Consider the following 18812-nt stretch of genomic DNA (forward strand, 5'->3'; position numbering starts at 1 on the left):
GTTTTAATTCCCCTTCCCTTGTGAGCTGTTCTTGGGGAGGACCAACTTCTAATGAATAGAGTATGGTGAAAATGAGGAGTTATGACTTCCTGGGGTAGGTAGGTCATAAAAGATACTGTGGCTCTTTCTGTTGGAATGATTTGTCCTGGGGTAAGTCAGTGGCCGTGTCAAAAAGACTCACAGCCCCATCAAGTGGCCCACATGAGGAGGAACTGAGACCTCTTGCCAACAGCCGTGTATGTGAGCCAGCTTGGAAGCAGATTCTCCAGCCGCACCCAAGTCTAAGGTTGCCATAATTACAGTCTTATGAGGTCCGCTGAGCTAGAACAACTCAGTGAAGCCACTCCTGAACTCCAGTTCCACAAGAGCTGTTAATTAATATTTTTGGTTTATGCCAATTAAGATTTGGTATAACGTGGCACTGTTAACCAAACTTTTAGAAACAAGAGACCGGACTGAAATAAAAAGGTGTGTATTTGGGATTTGTTAGGACTGCAGCCTCAGAGACACAGATTCAAGAAGCACTTGAAATGTCTTCCAATGGCCTACAAAACGGGGGTGGCTTATAAAGGCGAAAACTGCAAGGTTAGTTACATGGGTTGTTTATCATGAATTTTTTATTATATGTATTAATTATATTGGAAAATACTATAAAGTACTTTTTTAATACCTGCCACTCTACTAATAAAGAGGTAACCACATTTAACATATTGGCATATTTGCTCTTTTTTGTTTCATTCATGTTTTGTATTGATTTATGTTTTGACCTCCAGCTTTATTTCTGTCATGACCTTTTCCCCATACTATTATATATGGTAAGTGTAGTTTTTAATGACTATGTACGCCACTGGGTGGATGGGCCATAATTTAATGCATCCTCTATTGCTGGAATTATTATCTATTGCTGTATAATGATGACAAACTGAAATTATAATGGAGCAATAGCAGTTCATGTGTGTGTACTAAGTCACTCAGTCGTGTCTGACTCTTTGCGACCCTATGGACTGTAGTCTACCAGGCTTTTCTGTCCATGGGAGTCTCCAAGCAAGAATACTGGCGTGGGTTGCCATGCCCTCTTCCAGGGGATCTTCCTGACTCAGGGATCGAACCCCTGTCTGTTACATCTCCTGCATTGGTAGGCATGTTCTTTACCACTAGCGCCACCTGGGAAGCCCCACTTACAGTTCATGTGTGGAAGTCGCTCAGTTGTGTCCGACTCTTTGCGACCCCATGGACTATACAGTCCATGGAATTCTCCAGGCCAGAATACTGGAGTGGGTAGCCTTTCCCTTCTCCAGGGGATCTTCCCAACTCAGGGATCCAACCCAGGCCTCCCACATTGCAAGCAGATTCCTTACCAGCTGAGCCACAAGGGAAGCCCAAGAATAACTGGAGTGGGTACCCACTCACAGTTCAGGCACACAGAAATGGAGTGGGTGACCACGGAGGATTTGGTCTCAGCCACATCCCTGCATCACTGAAAACCTTGAACTTCCTTTGAACTGTACCAGACCCCAGGTCATTGCCAGCACCTGCTGCTGTAACCCTATGATCTCACGGTCTCCACTTGTAAATACGCAGCCATTTCGGATCCCAACCGCTTCTAAACAAGCACTCTTACTTCTGTCCAGCTCCACTTCTAATTCTTCATTTTTATCATAAGCACCTTGGCTCCCTGGAACTCTCACCTTCTGATAAGATTTATCTAAAGCAGCTTTTAGTTCTAAAAAGTTAAAGATTTGATTTGTCTGATCAAATACATACTAGGTAAACTTCCTCGTGGTCAAAAAGTGCCGAGGGTGGTTTTTTAAATAACTAGTCTTTTTTTTTTTTTCCTTTTTCATCTTGTATAGAGATATGTGATGACTCTAATACCAACACAACAGTTGTAGAATGTGGACTGGCAATGGGTCACAGCCACTAACAGAACAGAATAATACTCAAAACTATTTAAGTAGCAGCATGAGTGAAAATAAAGCAGAAATAGATGTTTTCTGGAACTCTCTTGCTTTTTCGATGATCCAGTGGATGTTGGCAAATTGATCTCTGGTTCCTGTGCCTTTTCTAAAACCAGCTTGAACATCTGGAAGTTCACAGTTCACGTATTGCTAAAGCCTGGCTTGGAGAATTTTGAGCATTACTTTACTAGTCTGTGAGATGAGTGCAATTGTGTGGTAGTTTGAGCATTCTTTGGCATTGTCTTTCTTTGGGATTGGAATGAAGACTGACATTTTCCAGTCCTGTGGCCACTGCTGAGTTTTCCAAATGACTGTGTGGATCACAATATACTGGAAAATTCTGAGAGAGATGAGAATACCAGACCACCTGACCTGCCTCTTGAGAAACCTATATGCAGGTCAGGAAGCAACAGTTAGAACTGGACATGGAACAACAGACTGGTTCCAAATAGGAAAAGGAGTTCGTCAAGGCTGTATATTGTCACCCTGCTTATTTAACTTACATGCAGAGTACATCATGAGAAACGCTGGGCTGGAAGAAACACAAGCTGGAATCAAGATTGCCGGGAGAAATATCAATAACCTCAGATATGCAGATGATACCATCCTTATGGCAGAAAGTGAAGAGGAACTAAAAAGCCTCTTGATGAAAGTGAGAGTAAAAAAGTTGGCTTAAAGCTCAACATTCAGAAAACAAAGATCATGGCATCTGGTCCCATCCCTTCATGGGAAATAGATGGGGAAACAGTGCAAACAGTATCAGGCTATTTTTTGGGGGCTCCAAAATCACTGCAGATGGTGACTGTAGCCATGAAATTAAAAAACGCTTACTCCTTGGAAAAGTTATGACCAACCTAGATAACATATTGAAAAGCAGAGACATTACTTTGCCAACAAAGGTCCGTCTAGTCAAGGCTATGGTTTTTCCAGTGGTCATGTATGGATGTGAGAGTTGGACTGTGAAGAAAGCTGAGTGCCGAAGAATTGATGCTTTTGAACTGTGGTGTTGGAGAAGACTCTTGAGAGTCCCTTGGACTGCAAGGAGATCCAACCAGTCCATTCTAAAGGAGATCAGCCCTGGGTGTTCTTTGGAAGGAATGATGCTAAATTTGAAAACTCCAGTACTTTGGGCACCTCATGTGAAGAGTTGACTCACTGGAAAAGACTCTGATGCTGGGAGGGATTGGGGGCAGGAGAAGGGACGACAGAGGATGAGATGGCTGGATGGCATTGCTGACAGGATGGACGTTGAGTTTGAGTGAACTCCAGGAATGGCATCACCAACTGATGGACGTGAGTTTGAGTGAACTCCGGGAGTCGGTGATGGCCAGGGAGGCCTGGCATGCTGTGATTCATGGGGTCGCAAAGAGTCGGATACGACTGAGCGAGTGAATTGAACTGATGAGTGAAAAACCACCTGATTCTGTGCTGAGCAGCAAGTTAAATGCCAATCAATTTTGACATGTTACATCAATGTTCTAATTCACAAATGTATCTCACAAGGCTTATCAATATACTGTCTGGAAGTGTATACTCACACTCTTTTCAAACTTCATATATCATGCCTGACTTAACTGCTTTATGCAGTTATCCAGAAACTTTAAAAAATTATAGTAACTCATAAAATTTACCATTTTAACTATTTGTAAGTGTGGTGTTAATTATGCAACTGATCTCCAGAACACTCTTATCTTGCAAAACTGAAACTCTACACCCATGAAGCAGCCACTCCCCATTTTCCTCCTCCCCAGCCTGACAACTATCATGCAATTTTCTGAGCGTGACTAGCCTAGATACCTCATGTGAATAGAATCATAAACACCATTTACTTGCTTTCCCCTTTGTGACTGGCGTATACAAACATAATGCCCTCAAAGTTCATCCAAATTGTAGCATGAGTCAGAATTTCCTTCCTGTTTAAGGCAGAAGAACATTATGCTGTGTGTACGGACTACCTTTTGTTGCTTTCACCTTTTGGTTATGGCGAGTCATGCTGCTGTGAACACGGGTGTACATACGATCATACAACAGCTTTAACAAAACTTCAAATAAAATGCTGCATAACTAAGCACCAAGTGGCAACTCAAGCTTCCCTTGTCCTTTCAGCCTGATGAGAGTTTATGCAAGAAATGGCATTTCAAACAATAGAAGAGCATGTTCAGTCATGGAGATGGAAAAGGAAATAAATTTAAATTCAGGAACACCAGGGAATTCCCTGGTGGTCCAGTTGTTAGGACTCTGCGCTTTCACTGCTGAAGATGCAGGTTCAATCCCAGGTCAGGGAATTAAGATCTCGAAGCTACATGGCTCGGCCAAAAAAAAAAAAAAAAACTGGTGATATATGTATCACCAAAGGTGGCAGGTGATGGAAGTCAATGCTGACCATGCCAAATGAAGGTGGGGCTTTGCCTAACATTCATCAGTTTTCTTCATAATCTGGTTTCATTTCCTGTCATTGTTTTCACTGCTTTAGATTCATGCTGTTTCATGGTGGATTTTTAAAAAGACCTAAGCTGACCCCACCTTTCATACGAGGAAATGAACACAAAGAGGCTTATAATGACACATCTCAAATTCCTACCGTTAAGAGGCAGGGCTAGAACCATAACCCACACCCAGGGTTTTCGCCGCTGACAGACACCCAGCAGAGCTTTATCTGTCTCATCACCCTTCCTCAGCCTTCACGTGAGCTGAGGGAAAAGAAGGGTGTGATTACTTTTGTAAAGTCCCGAAAGCCCTCTGCATTCATGCAGTGCTTGTGTTTCCAAACTACTTTCATAAGCACCATCTTAGGTGCTGTTACCAAGCGTCTCCTCTGCCACACGTCTCACCAGAAAGAGGGCACCGCTGCTCCAGTTCTGGCAGTCTCTCTCGTGTTCTTCGCTAATAAAAGAGTCTGTGATGTTTAAACAGTCCCAAGTCCCAACCAAAAGTAAGCACAACTAAACTGGAAACAGATACACTATGAGTGCAGGAACACTATATTTATTAAGTCAATAATTCATTTTTAGCAATACAAGTACAGAATATATCACAATGCTGGTTACAAACATACTTAGTATGGTATTAATGGTTACAAATAATGGTGGGCACTACAAGTCTGTGGTAAGGGTGATATGAAAGGTTATTCTGACACAATGAAGAATTGTCTTTAAAAAACTCATCAATGACCTTAGATATTTCTATAGAAATTACTGTGGCATTATTAGTGGGGATTTTCATGTAAAGAATGGATAGTGATTTGCTTTTGTTTCCGTAAGAGCTTTTTGAGTCTATTAAACTAAAATCCCCGGTTGCTTAATAAAGTATAAAAATAGTACTGACCTGGTAATATTTAATAAAACATAGCATTCATTCACATCATAAAAGTAGAACTGAAGTGAAAAGTTTTTAGTTACCATGGCAACAGATCTTCCCATAAAAGGAATCTACAGAAATGAGTAATGTATACAAACGGTACCTGCAGAGTTATTTAGGGATCCAACGCTTGTGCACCACAAACCAAGTTTTCTAGATATCTATATAGAGCATATATTTTTAATCTTAAATTTTACTTTTGAAAGAAAAATGTGCACTTCAACAAACTCACTAAGGCCACTCATGCTATAGATGCCTAGGATTGCAATTAAAGAACAGCAATTATTTTAACAAATCCTCAAGCACACTCCTTCAGGTCACCAACAGGGTAAAACCAGTTTTCTGCCTAAAACATTCCTGAGAGTTGCGGACAACTACTAATGTTCAAGCTGGAGATGAATTAAAATGTCAGATTAAAAAAAAAGAAAAAAGGAATTTTCTAGCAAGAACTGAGGTCCTCCAAGAGGTGAAATATATATGCTAATTCTTAGAGCAAAAATAAATCTTAGAGACACTTTTACTTATAAATATTTTTCCAGTAGTAACTTTGCCATCCAGAAAAAGAACAGTTTGGAAGTAGCCAGGCTACAGATTCAGGGGGAAAAAAATAGAGTGACAGTTTAGTACAGGTATCCTCCTCTTTCTCAAAGTTCACTTTATCCTACTTTGCTTTTATCAAAGACCTGCATTAGCGCCTGTTTTTACTAACCGAAAACAGATCCAAAACCATCACTTTCACGAAAAAAGGTGAACAGCAAAAATGGCGTTCCGCGTGTGTCTGCACACGCGTGGCTGTTGAGGAGGCAGCAGCAGTGAGCAGTGGGAGGGCACCGCCACGCTCCTCTCCTGGAACTACGTTCGGCACCTCAGCTTCAAGCCGCCACAGCTTTACCTGTGTGAGCTTCTGAGCTTTATCTCAGTGTATTTTGTGCATCGACTGGCAAGATGTGCCCTAAGCTAACTGCCACTCTGCTGTTCACCTGTTTTGGCTTACAGAGGTTTCACTGCAACACTACTTTTGGATAGTGGGGAAAGCCTGCTGTCCCTCCTCCTACATAGCAAACCATTCTTTTCATCTGTAAAGTATGGCCCAAAGTTTCAGTCATGTTCTAGGCATGTGTCTACTGCTCAGCATCCTGTCTGCACTGTCAGGAGCAGCCAAATGGCACGCTATTTATAAGACTGCAGCTGCCTGATCTGGTTTTCTCAAAATTATGAACTCTAACAGGCTAAGAGTGTTACAAAGGTCTTGTCTAATCTTTCATTTTCACAAAACAAAGCACACCTGCAAGGAGGCTATTCCAAAGCAACAGCCAGCTGTTTCTGCTGAACAGAGACAGAACTTTGATAATGTAAGGGTCCTAATGCTTTGGGCAAAGTCAGCTTTGGCGACCCATAAAAATTATGGTCTAAAAAACCCTCAACTGGCTCTCTGAAACTGAACAAAGGAGTGACTGGCCACCTGTGTGGTACAGGAGTGTTATGGGCTCCCTGATGCACCCAACTTGAGCAGCACCAAACTTTAGGGGAAAAAACCCGAGTACAAGAGAGAACAAAGCCAGGAAAGGACGAGACCAAAGGCCTCTTACTTACTTAATTAGTTGAACCGCCAGAAAAATCTTTTAAGTTGGTCTATGCTTTCTTATACACAACCCCACCATATACAAAAAATCTGTTCAAGCAATTGGTTATTGTGAAGTAAATTTTACTTTCTTTGAGACTGTTTTCCCCTACCCCCATATATCATGATGATATTCACCTCCCTAACTTATCCTAAGCATTCCAACTAAAAGGATAAAACCCACACTTAAAATTATTAGGGTATTATTCTTCATTAGAACCAGAAATAATAGCATATTAAGTTATATCACTATCAGAAACTGGCAATCTCTTTTCTCAATCTAGAGTGTCTGCATTAAGCATATGGATTTACAGAAAACTACATTAAAGCAATGGCAATATGGCAAACTATCAACAATTTTTTTTTTTTTTAAGAAAAACTGGCTGTCATTTAACATCACCCTGTGATCCTAGGCTTCTAAATATCATGTTGCTTTATCACTGAGTGTGATCTGAGTTCAAACTGAATTAGAGAAGATGAGGCCTTAAGTCATTTGCTGGATTTTATCCTAGGAAACGCTGTATATGCACAAAACCAAAAATACAGATTAAAAAAAAAAAAAACTTCATATGAAAACACAAGTTTCAAAATATTTATTGGAAAACAATTTACCATGACATTCCTATACCACAAACATACCACAGGACTCTAAATAATCAACAAAAGTATACAAAGCCTATCCTTAAAATCTTTGGAGGTATTAAATATATAGGCCCATGAGGATAGAGCTGAGTAACTTAAAAATGTTAGTCCTTGGTCACACAGACTATTTGGTAATTAATAAAGAGGTGCCTCGGCATTAGATTGCAATTAACTGGGAGGGGGAGGCGCAGGTGTGCCAATGCGCTCTTTTCAATTCAAAATAATTCAGTATGAGGATTAAACCCAGCGTTCGAAATCACACAGCTATCATCTTAAAGACATCTGGGCTTGTTTCATTTCTTCCACCTCCCCTAGGGAATCCCCTCCTGGGAACTTAAAAACGGTGGGATCATAACTAACAAGATGGCAAATAACAGCTTTAAACAAGGTTATATTTGGGAAGGCCAAAAAAGTGTTTAAAACTGAATTGATCTGAAATTTCCAATTACTTCTTCTGCACTCCACGTGGTGGGCAGTCTAGATTTTCCCCCCTCCCATCCCAACACGCCTGTTAGACAGAAAACCTAAATTCAGCACACATCCACCCACCCACAGACCACTCCAAGCATTAGCCAGGAGCAACAACTCTTAACAGCCAAGTCATGAACCCCTGAAAATAGGGGGGAAAACCCTGATTCTTAACTATAGAGGCACCAAACAGGCCACTATAATAAGAACTGAGGTAAGGGCAACAGACCTTTTTTGTTTCTTAAATTGCTACATGTTACAACTTCTCAAATTTGAATATTACCTCAACATTAAACAACTTGACTGGCTTAAATGAAAAATCAAAACCCAATAAACAGAAAGAGGAGTTAGTGAAATAGATATATCATTAGGGGAAATCTTTACATTTGACTCTTGAATTTCATATAAAATGATCTATTGCTTGCAATTTTTTTTTTATCATAAACATGAAGGATTTCTAAGAATTGCTTATTAGGCGGCATTTGTTTTTCCATTAATCCCCATAAACCAAACACTGACCTAAAATTCCCATCTGGACATGAGCTATTTCATGACTCAGCCAATATACTTGCGAACTGCGTTATTAGGGTAGCATATAAAATGAGAGGGATGGCTGCAGCAGGTATTTACAGACTTGCTTAGGGCATTGCCATCTGTGTGCCTTGACTGAAGATATGCCACTGAAACTGCCAAATTTCCCTCATCTCGTGTCTATTACATGAATACAATTTTTGTATTATCAGTTTTCATAATACATCTAAATGAAATCATTCTATGATAAAAGTAAAGGCAGGGGCTAAAATAATCATCTAAAACCTCTGGTCCAAATAACCCCTTTCTACATTAGGCTGGTCCTTTTCAGATCCTCCTGGTCCTGTTAGCAAAAGCTATCAGAGCATCTTGCCTTTTTGTACCCCCAAAAAACACAACAAAACCAAAACAACCAAAGAGTTAAAACTGCTGGTTTATCAGCTTTTCTATTACTTACAGGTCAACACTGGTCCAGTTCAGATGAATCTGACAGTCCTTCCCCCTGGTCATGCAGCCCTGGAGCGGCTGCACCCGTTTCTCTAGGTAAGGATGCCCCTCTGCTCTTAGTAGTTGTGTTACCTTTTCTATACTGTGTATAAAGATTTTCCTCATAAAACTTCTTTACAGTACAGTATTGAATACCTCCTCAAGGAAGAATTATATGTTAAAAAGTTGTTAAAATCATCCTTACATAATAAGAATGCAACTCTTTTAAACTCTTAAATAGTTTTATTTAGGGGTTCTTTTTTTCTTTCAGGCTTTCTGCAAAATGAATTACTTTTTGTTTAAAAAAAGAAAACAAAAAATTCCTGTTGTTTGTTCTACGAGGTTGAAAATACGGGCCAGACTACTTATACATGCGGTACATGCTGAATATAACTGAATATATGCTTATTCCTACGGACACTCTGCAAGAAAGGGATCACCCAAATAGGGTCAAAGGACTGGACCAGTGTTTCAATGCAAATTCCAGCCCCCTAAAAAACACGGTTTTGATTTCACAGTATGAATTCCCTGGAATCTGGGAAAAGGTAAGTTAGTGAACTGAGGTCTTCCCTCAGCAGCTCGGTCCCTCGACATTCTGCGCAGTCAGGAAGGACTGCACCACTTCTTCAGTGGACTGAGGGCTGGTGTTGACGTCCTCAAGAGCATCGGTCACGGAATACTGCCGATCTCGTAACCGGTTCCAGTTAGACAGAACATTGTGATACTCAAACACTTTCTCATAATTTCCAATGGAGTTGTAAAGTTTAATGAGACCTCGGTAATCGTATTCCAGTCCACTGTAGCCTTCACCAAAAAGTTTCTTCCCTGAAAGTAAACAGAAAAAAAAGGAAGCTCAAATAATGAAATAACAAGTAGTTTCTACAATACAAGCTTAGTTCTTTAAAATAGGGTGTCTTTGTTTTATTCCTTTTAAAAGGAATAGATTCAATTAAAAAAATTTTATTGGAATACCTTTGCTGTACAACATTGTGTTACTTTCTTGCTATACAGCAAAGTGCATCAGTCATACACACATGCTATGCTACGCTAAGTCACTTCAGTCGTGTCTGACTCTGTGCGACCCCAGAGACGGCAGCCCATCAGGCTCCCCCGTCCCTGGGATTCTCCAGGCAAGAACACTGGAGTGGGTTGCCATGTCCTTCTCCAATGCATGAAAGTGAAAAGGGAAAGTGAAGTCGCTCAGTCGTGTCTGATTCCTAGCAACCCCATGGACCGCAGCCTACCAGGCTCCTCCACCCATGGGATTTTCCAGGCAAGATTACTGGAGTGGGGTGCCATTGCCTTCTCCGATATATATATGTCTCCACCATTTTTTACATTTCCTTCCCATGTAGGTCACCACAGAACATCGATGTGTGTTCTCACTAGTTATCTGTTTTATACTCAGCAGTGTGTTTATATCAGTCCCAAACTCCCAATCATTCCACCCTCCAGTTGAAACAGATTCAATTCTTTTATCAGGGTTTACTAACACAGTCTTACTCATAGCCTACTTCTAAGACTTAAAAAAAAAAAATTCTCTTGTCTAAGGTCATTGGTCTCTCTAGAATAAAATTATAAAATTTCAGTTTGAAGGGAGTTCATGAAGATCTCACAGCTCATTTACAGGGCATACTGTTTCTAAAAAAGCAAAGTATCTGGAGTATGCCACCTTTTATGTAAAGTAAAATATTTATGTCTCTGAACACTTATGCCAGAAATATACAGAAGAACGACACTGGTAATCCAGTGGTTAAGAATCCACCTGCCAATGCAGGGAAAACAGGTTCGCTCTCTGGTCTGGGAGGATCCCACATGCCTTGGGGCAACTAAGCCAGCGAGCCACAACCACTCTGCCGAGTCCAAGCTCTAGCGCTGAGAGACACGACTACCGAGCCCACGTGCCACAACTCCCAAAGCCTGCATGCCGAGAGCCCGTGCTCGGCAACGAGGAGCCCGTACACAGCAACAAGACCCAGCACGGTCAAAAGTAAAAAACAAAAACAAAAAACCCAGAAAAAATAGATGAGAAACTAACAAGACCAGTTACTCACAGGAATGACTGGCGAGGAGAAATTAAGGGCAGTCACACATCTGTGAGAAGACCTTTCTGTATAGTTGACTATTTTTTTTTTGGTTATGCCATGTGGCTTGTGGGATTTTAGTTCCCTGACTACGGATCAAACCCAGGCCCTCAGCAGTGACAGTGAGGAGTTTTAACCACTGGACTGCCAAGGAACTCCACAGTTCTAACTTTTCAGAGTATTAATATTTCACAGTCAAATAATTTAGCAGACTAAATAAAAACGGGGGAATGTTACACAAACATAAGCAAATGAACCTAGTTCTCTCGTAAATGAGTAACTTAACTGATAGCAGGTGGCAGGGAGATAAGCAACCTAAGTAAATTCTGAATACAGTATTCTGATTATATACCTTCAGGTTAAGGACAAGATAAAATGTAAATGAATTATTAGGCTCTAAGCAGTAACACTGGTGTTCATAGTACTACGGGTTAACAATTCTAAAACTACTTTACGTGTATTGTAGGGTTAAGCAAGATAATCTATTATGGATAACGAGGAATCTTCACATACACGGATATATGATTTGAGGCAAAGGTAGCACAGCAGAGGGGAAAGACAGTGTTTTGAAAAAATGGTCCTGGTCAACCTGTATATCCATACAGAAGGGAAAAAGGAAGAGGGGAAGAAATTTGATCACTACCTCACAAATTTCCAGAAGATAATCTCCCCAAAGAGTATCTTTTGACTTTGGGGTAGAAAAATATTTCCAAAACACAATTTAAAAAGTGCCAACCATAAAATAAAAGAGCAATAATTACAATATTATATGTAATTAATATTACATTAAACTTTAAGAACGTTTGTTCTTTGAAAGGCACCGTTAAGAAACAAGCAGTAGAGGGACAGTTATCTGCAACACGTTTAACTAACAAAGGGCTTGTTACATCTAAAGTATATAAGGAACTTCCATAAACCAAGAAGAAAGTGACAGACAAATTCAATAAAAACATGGGAAGAGTTTTAACAGGCACAACATTAGATGATGACCACAGTACTTTATTTTGTGATCGGTCTGAACTGAAAACAATTCAAATGTCAACTAATAGTAGAATGGATAAATAATGATATACTAATTCAATACAATATTACAAGGCACTGGAAATTAACAAGCAACAGGGATATGAACAACACTGATGTATTTTACAATTGATGTTCACCAAAAGAAACAAAGCATATAAAAAGATACACTGTATTTCATTTATATCAAGTTCTAAAACAGCTCAACTTTGTCTAATTTAAAATCAGGAGAAGGGTGAGGATGGGCTAGAGGTAGTGTTTATACAAATTTTTAAAATAACTATTTTTGCCTTTACTTGACACACTACTGTCATATTTCTTATTACTGGCTTCAATTATCGATAAATAATCTTTAGCAAAATGTTTTAGAAGACTTCTGAGTAGCTCCTGGAGATCCTGAGCAGCTCTAAACTCATTTAAGTCTTAATAATAACACTTCCCTATACAACATGTAAGACATGTTGATCTCTTATCAATTAAAACAATTTTAAAGTAACATACCAATTGCTATAGATCGCAAATAAAGTTTCTCAGCATTTTCATACTGATTCATGTCATAATTATATAAAGAAGCCAGATGTCCCACCGAAAGGGCTACTTCATAATCTTCTTGACCAAGAAGTTGTTCTTTAATCTGAATTGCTTTGATGTGCATTTCTTCAGCTTCCTGAAAAATAATCAAGCTGTATTAACCATTAGATTATACTTTTTACTATGTCAACAACTCTTATCCAATTAGTAACATTCTTCTAAATGCCAAAAACAGTTTATGGATGGCGTAAGGTAATCTGATCAGAGAAGACACTACATTGTTCTAAAAGCTGCCTAACAGGAAGCATCACTGGCTTCGGGAAGCTATGCACATAAGCTGACGAAACACTGAAATACACCAAAATGACAAGAGAAAACGTGTCCATGTAATAACAAGCTGTTAGAAGAAATTAATGTCGAAATATTCTAAAATGAAAACTTCTTTCAATTTAACACACTTCAAAATTTAATTGAACTGTGTTAAGAAACTCTTTATTAATTTTTACATAGAAGTATATTTTATTATTTCGTTTTTTGGAGTTTTGACAATTTTTATCTCAATAAACAGGTTAACTGAGGAATGTGTAAACTGATTTTCAGATAAAAATGAATGTCTTAGATAGCAACTCTCTTTCCTTTCTTACTGTGACTCTATAAGAATTGATGCTTTTGAATTGTGGTGTTGCAGAAGACTCTTGAGAGTCCCTTGGACTGCAAGGAGATCCAACCAGTCCATCCGAAAGGAGATCAGTCCTGGGTGTTCACTAGAAGGACTGATGCTGAAGCTGAAACTCCAATACTTTGGCCACCTCATGCGAAGAGATGACTCACTGGAAAAGACCCTGATGCTGGGAGGGATTGGGGGCAGGAGGAGAAGGGGCCGACAGAGGATGAGATGGCTGGATGGCATCACCGACTCGATGGACATGAGTTTGAGTGAACTCTGGGAGTTGGTGATGGACAGGGAGGCCTGGCACGCTGTGATTCATGGGGTCGCAAAGAGTCGGACATGACTGAGAGACTGAATGGAATCAACAGTAATAAGAATTTATAACCCAAAGTTCTAAAAGGAAACTAAATTCAGTATATTTTTACCACTACAATTATACAATACTTGCATTATCTTACATTTCTTGCACATCTAACTATGTGTCAGGCATTCTAAGTGTTCAATTTAAACTATTAGCTAAGAGCTATGTTTTAAGTCTGATATATATATTTTTCTATGGTTTGTATTTTTGAATTTTATTTATATTTTGACTGTTTTATACTAGCTATTTTCTCAATTCTTATGTGAAATAATGTGGAAGTATAATAAATGTATACTTTATAATTTAAGATTACTGAAGAAGCATTACTTAAGATTTATTATTCACATTGTACTTTATTACCTAAGATTACTTAGACAGAAAAATACAGTAAAATGTGCTCCTACCTTAAATTTTCTCATTGACTGATAAAGTCTTCCAAGGTTTCCATAGTGTTTTGCAGTCTGTACATTAAATTCTCCAAAAGCTTTTTTAGCTAGTTGGAGTGAAGACAGGTGCAAATCATGAGCTTCTTGAAGCAGCCTCTGTTCAGTTTCTTTATTATGACAGTCAATAGCAATCTCCTCTAAAATAAGTGCTAAATAAGAAGGCAACAAAATCAGTGCACTTTCAAACCATGTATCAAAGCTCATCAGAACATAAACTTTAGAAATGAATTTTATAAATGTTACTTGTATACACTTCTATATGTTTATGGTTTAGAACCATAAACCATATAACACACCAAAGAACTGGTAAAGATGAGCGTATTCCATTTTAATGAAAAAACAAAACAAAACACTTTTGGGGTCATTCTATTTTGCATAGTATAATGGATTTCAAATGTAAGAAAAACAACAGTACACAACAAATTATTTTGCAGAATTACTCTCTATTTTACCAGATCGGTTTGCTTTGCTGACGTAAATTGTTTTTTAAGCAAACAGAAGAAAGACAAGAATGAAAAGGCAAATTTTTTTAAATTGTGAAACTGTGTCAAGGACTACCTAACCACTCTTGAAAACTGTGAAACCACATTTGCAAACTATATAACCTTTAACCAAATAGAAGTAAAAGAACTGGTTTCCTCCTAACTCACTTGACCAGTCAAATCAGATAAGAAGATAATTTAACTTCAAAGTCCTATTTGAGACCCTCAAACTCCATTTAAAGTCTTACAAATATATATTCTTTAACCGGGCAATTTTATTGCTAGGAAAATTGTTCATATTCACAAAAAGTAAGAGATTTAGCTCACTGTAGCATTTTTAAAGAACAAAAGGTTAAAAAAAATTTAGAGGTCCAATAAGACAGGTGCAGTTAAAAACATTAGAAAACTAGAAAAAACATCGGAAAAAAGGATATATACCTACACGTATTGAAATGAGAAAATGTTTGTACTACATCGAGTGAACAAAGCAGATTACAGAACTAAAAAAAAATTATTCACTCATTTCAGTCTTCAAAGAAAGAAAAGCCTAAAAAAAATATTTGCCCACATGTTGATTCTGGATTGATGAGATTTCAAGTAACTTAATTTTTTCTCTTTTAATTCTTGACATCATGTATTACTTGCATGACTTCAAAAATGCAAACCTAAAGGAGAGGTAAAGCCTAGTTCCAGAATTAAGGTAAAAGTTCTTCATCATGCAAGGAATTACCACATGGGTGACCCAATCGTCAGCAAAATCAAAGGCCCTTGGTAAGTGACTGCAGAAGAGTTAAAAAGTAAAGAAGAAAGTGGTATGTGGTGCGAGCCTTGCAACACTAAAGGTAACCTGATATGAAACAGTTTCAGAGTCTTGCACAATAAAGGTGAAGGCGTGTGAAAACCCATCTGCAATGTCACGGTGATTCTTCAATCCTCCCCTCAAAAGAAAGGCATGAATGAATGAAAGGAAAGAGAAAAAGGAGGGAAGAGGCAAGTGGAAGGAAGGAAGAAAGAAGGGTACTCTAGCCTACTAACAATGTTGTATGAGAGAAGCAAACAACTTTTCATTATGAACCACTGGAAATTCTTAGAGACGTGGGCAAATATGTTAAATCAGTGATTGTCTGTTTTAGTAATATACAGTCTAATTCTGAGGAAATCAACAAATATTCCTATTTTAATCAATTTTAAAATGTCAGATAGTAGGCATCTATTATAATTGACAGCTAAAGAAGTCTTAAAATACATCTATCTATCTATCTATAGGAGACCAGATTACAAAGGGTACCTTTCACCCTCTTTGAAGAAGCCAAAAGAAGATGATCTTCAGGTAGGATGTGGGTAATGATACCAATAGCTCTTTCTGCATGAAACCTGCAATACAGAAGATAAATTCTGGCATTTCTTTTATGTTACAAATAATTTAGGCATTAAAACCCCCATAATTTACAACATAATACTGGTAGAATCCCTAAAACTAGCTGTGGTAAAGGACAAGTTTCGCTGTAACATTCCAATCTTTTGTACACTGAGTTTTTTCCCTCCCTTAATTTATTTTTATTTGAAGGATAATTAAATGAACTTTTAAACACCCAGTGGATTCCCATCTATCTCCCTCATAACCAACTGTGAAATTACTATCACAGCCTACAAGGCTTAATACAGTATGATCTTTCACTGGGCTACCTCTCTGACCACATCTCCTACCATTATCAGAAGTAATTCCCTCTTTCCCTTCTAGCCACATAGGAATGGCAATTTTCTGAACATGTGAAGCAGTTCTAGCCCAGGATTCTTGCATTTGTTTTATTGTCTCTCTGGAATGGTTGTTCCCTGAATATCCACATGGTTTACCCTCAATGAAGTCTTTCCAGATCAGCTTATACAGAAGACCCTAAAAAAATCTACCATCACTCTCTAAACTCTTAGTTTATTTTATTCTTCTTCACAGCATATATTCTCATCTGACATGTTTGGTTATTGTTTCATGGCTCATCCTGTCAAACAGAAGGCAAGTTATTTGTCTATTTTATCTACCAGTTCCTTTCAAACAACTCTACACCTTCTATTCCCATCTTTCTTGGACTGCAAGGAGATCAAACCAGTCAATCCTCAAGGACATCAGTCCTGAATATCACTGGAAGGCCTGATGCTGAAGCTGAAACTCCAATACTTTGGCCACCTGATGTGGAGAACTGACTCATTGGAAAAGACCCTGATGCTGGGAAAGATTGAAGGCAGGAGGAGAAGGGGACGACAGAGGATAAGATGGTTGGATGACATCACCAACTCGATGGACAGGAGTTTGAGTAAACTCCAGGAGTTGGTGATGGACAGGGAGGCCTGGCATGCTGCAGTCCATGGGGTCGCAAAGAGTCGGACATGACTGAGCTACTGAACTGAAGCAATCATCAATTTTCTCAGATCTATCTTCCAATCTGCTGTCTCTTTAGTTGTATCTAATGCTATTTAATTTGTCTACTGAGTTTTAATGTCAATGACTATTTTCTAATTCTAGCTATTATAATTTGTTTTCATAATAAGTGTTTATTAACATAATTCATACCACAATTTAAGTGTACAACAGAAGGTTTTTAGCATATTTCAGAGTTATGCACCTATCACTATTAATTTCAGAATATTTTCATCCCCCCCAAAAGAAACTTTGTGCCCATTAGCAGTCACTTCATTTTCCTCCAACTCCCCCAACTCTAGGCAACCACCAATTTACTTTCTGTTTCTACAGGCTTGCCTAGTCTAGACATTTCATGCAATGAAATTATATAATATGCGGTCCTCTGTGGCTGGCTTCTTTCACCTGCACAGTGTTTTAAAGATTCGTTCAAGCTGCAGCATGTATCGGTCATTTTATGTTACTGTGTATTTTTGGCTGCTCCAAGCGGCATGTAGGATATTAGTTCCCCAACCAGAAATAACTCATGCTCCCTGTGGTGCAAGTGTAGAGTCTTAACCACTGAACCACCAGGGAAGTCCCATTTATTTGTATTATTGAAGTATACTTGATTTACTGTGTTGTGTAAGCTTTAGGTATATTGCAAAGTGACTCAGATATACATATAGTTCAATCAGTTTATTTTTATATCTGCCTTTTTTCCTTAAGTTTCCCTCTAAAGCATTATTGATTCCTTCTTTTATATCAGTGTCAGCAATTTTTTTTTTCCTGTACAGGGCCATACAGTAAACATCTCAAGATTATGTGGTACACACTCTGTCCCAACTATTCAACTCTGCTGTTGAAGCATAAAAGCAACCACACACAAAACAGGAGTGCATGAACACTGCCAGGTTCCAATTAACCTTTATTTTGCCTTCAGGCCATAGTTTGCCAACCCATTTATACCCTTAGTCATCTAAGAATCCTTACTTTATAGCATCAACCAAAACATTCTGTTAACTGATATTTTTAGTGTTCTAATCTTGTTCATCATGCCTTCTGACTCACTCACAGAGAAAACGTTCCCTTATTTAAAAACATTTTTTATGGTGAGTTCATCTTAGGTAGAGTTAGGTCTAAGGGAAGTCTGTATGGCTTGGACTGAAGGTTAATTATTACCAAGAGCTTTGTATTTTCTCCTTAAAAGCATCCTAAAAGAAATCAGCAGTCTCAAAGTACTTCTTAATGTTTTCCTCGGTTTGGGGTTTCCTGTATGCATGATGCCCAAATACAAGGGAGAAGTCTATAGCCTATAAATTCCCCCACGAGGCTCGTTTTGTTCAACTGAGAGCTCAGCCTAAGATGGACAATCTTCCATGTCACCCCTCTTGCCAGTGGGCGGTTTTTTCCCTGGTCTACCCTTTCCCTGAGGGTGTAGCTTTGATCTTGGCTTCAGTTTTAAGTCACAGCCTCCTGTGGCCTAATGCCTTATCTCTTAAAACCAGGACTGGTATTCAACCAAGGTTACAGAAATTTCTAAGGCCTTCTAAGCCTTACCACCCCAGAACAGTTACACCATGGTTCATGCCTACCCTTTTGGGTTTTAGTCCATTATTGGCCATTGGGAATTTCCTCTCTCTCTTACAAGCTCAGTTATGCATTAAAAAAGATGACTGTCATTCAGTATTTCTGCATGTTATGATCAAGTTTGTACACCACTGTATTAGTCAAGGAAAAATTACTGAAGGAGATACTTAAAA

The 18812-nt window shown here is 38.7% G+C and overlaps 1 protein-coding gene across 3 annotated transcripts in view; it reads right to left on the minus strand.

Moving 5' to 3' along the window:
- Positions 1-4927: 4927 nt before the first annotated feature.
- APPBP2 (amyloid beta precursor protein binding protein 2) overlaps positions 4928-18812 on the minus strand; it is a 133591-nt gene continuing 119706 nt past the window's right edge. For all 3 annotated transcript variants that reach the window (XM_086360505.1, XM_086360504.1, XM_086360506.1), the window contains 4 exons: positions 15946-16031; positions 14134-14324; positions 12669-12834; positions 4928-9888 (listed from right to left, as the gene is read on the minus strand). In XM_086360505.1, the coding sequence (XP_086216631.1) occupies positions 9635-9888; positions 12669-12834; positions 14134-14324; positions 15946-16031 (697 nt within the window). In that variant the 3' untranslated portion in view covers positions 4928-9634. The remainder of the gene's footprint in view (positions 9889-12668; positions 12835-14133; positions 14325-15945; positions 16032-18812) is intronic.

Source organism: Bos grunniens, chromosome 19 (genome assembly GCF_055505025.1).
Source record: "Bos grunniens cultivar Pamir isolate PY7600 chromosome 19, Bosgru_T2T1.0, whole genome shotgun sequence".
Lineage (NCBI taxonomy): Eukaryota > Metazoa > Chordata > Mammalia > Artiodactyla > Bovidae > Bos > Bos grunniens.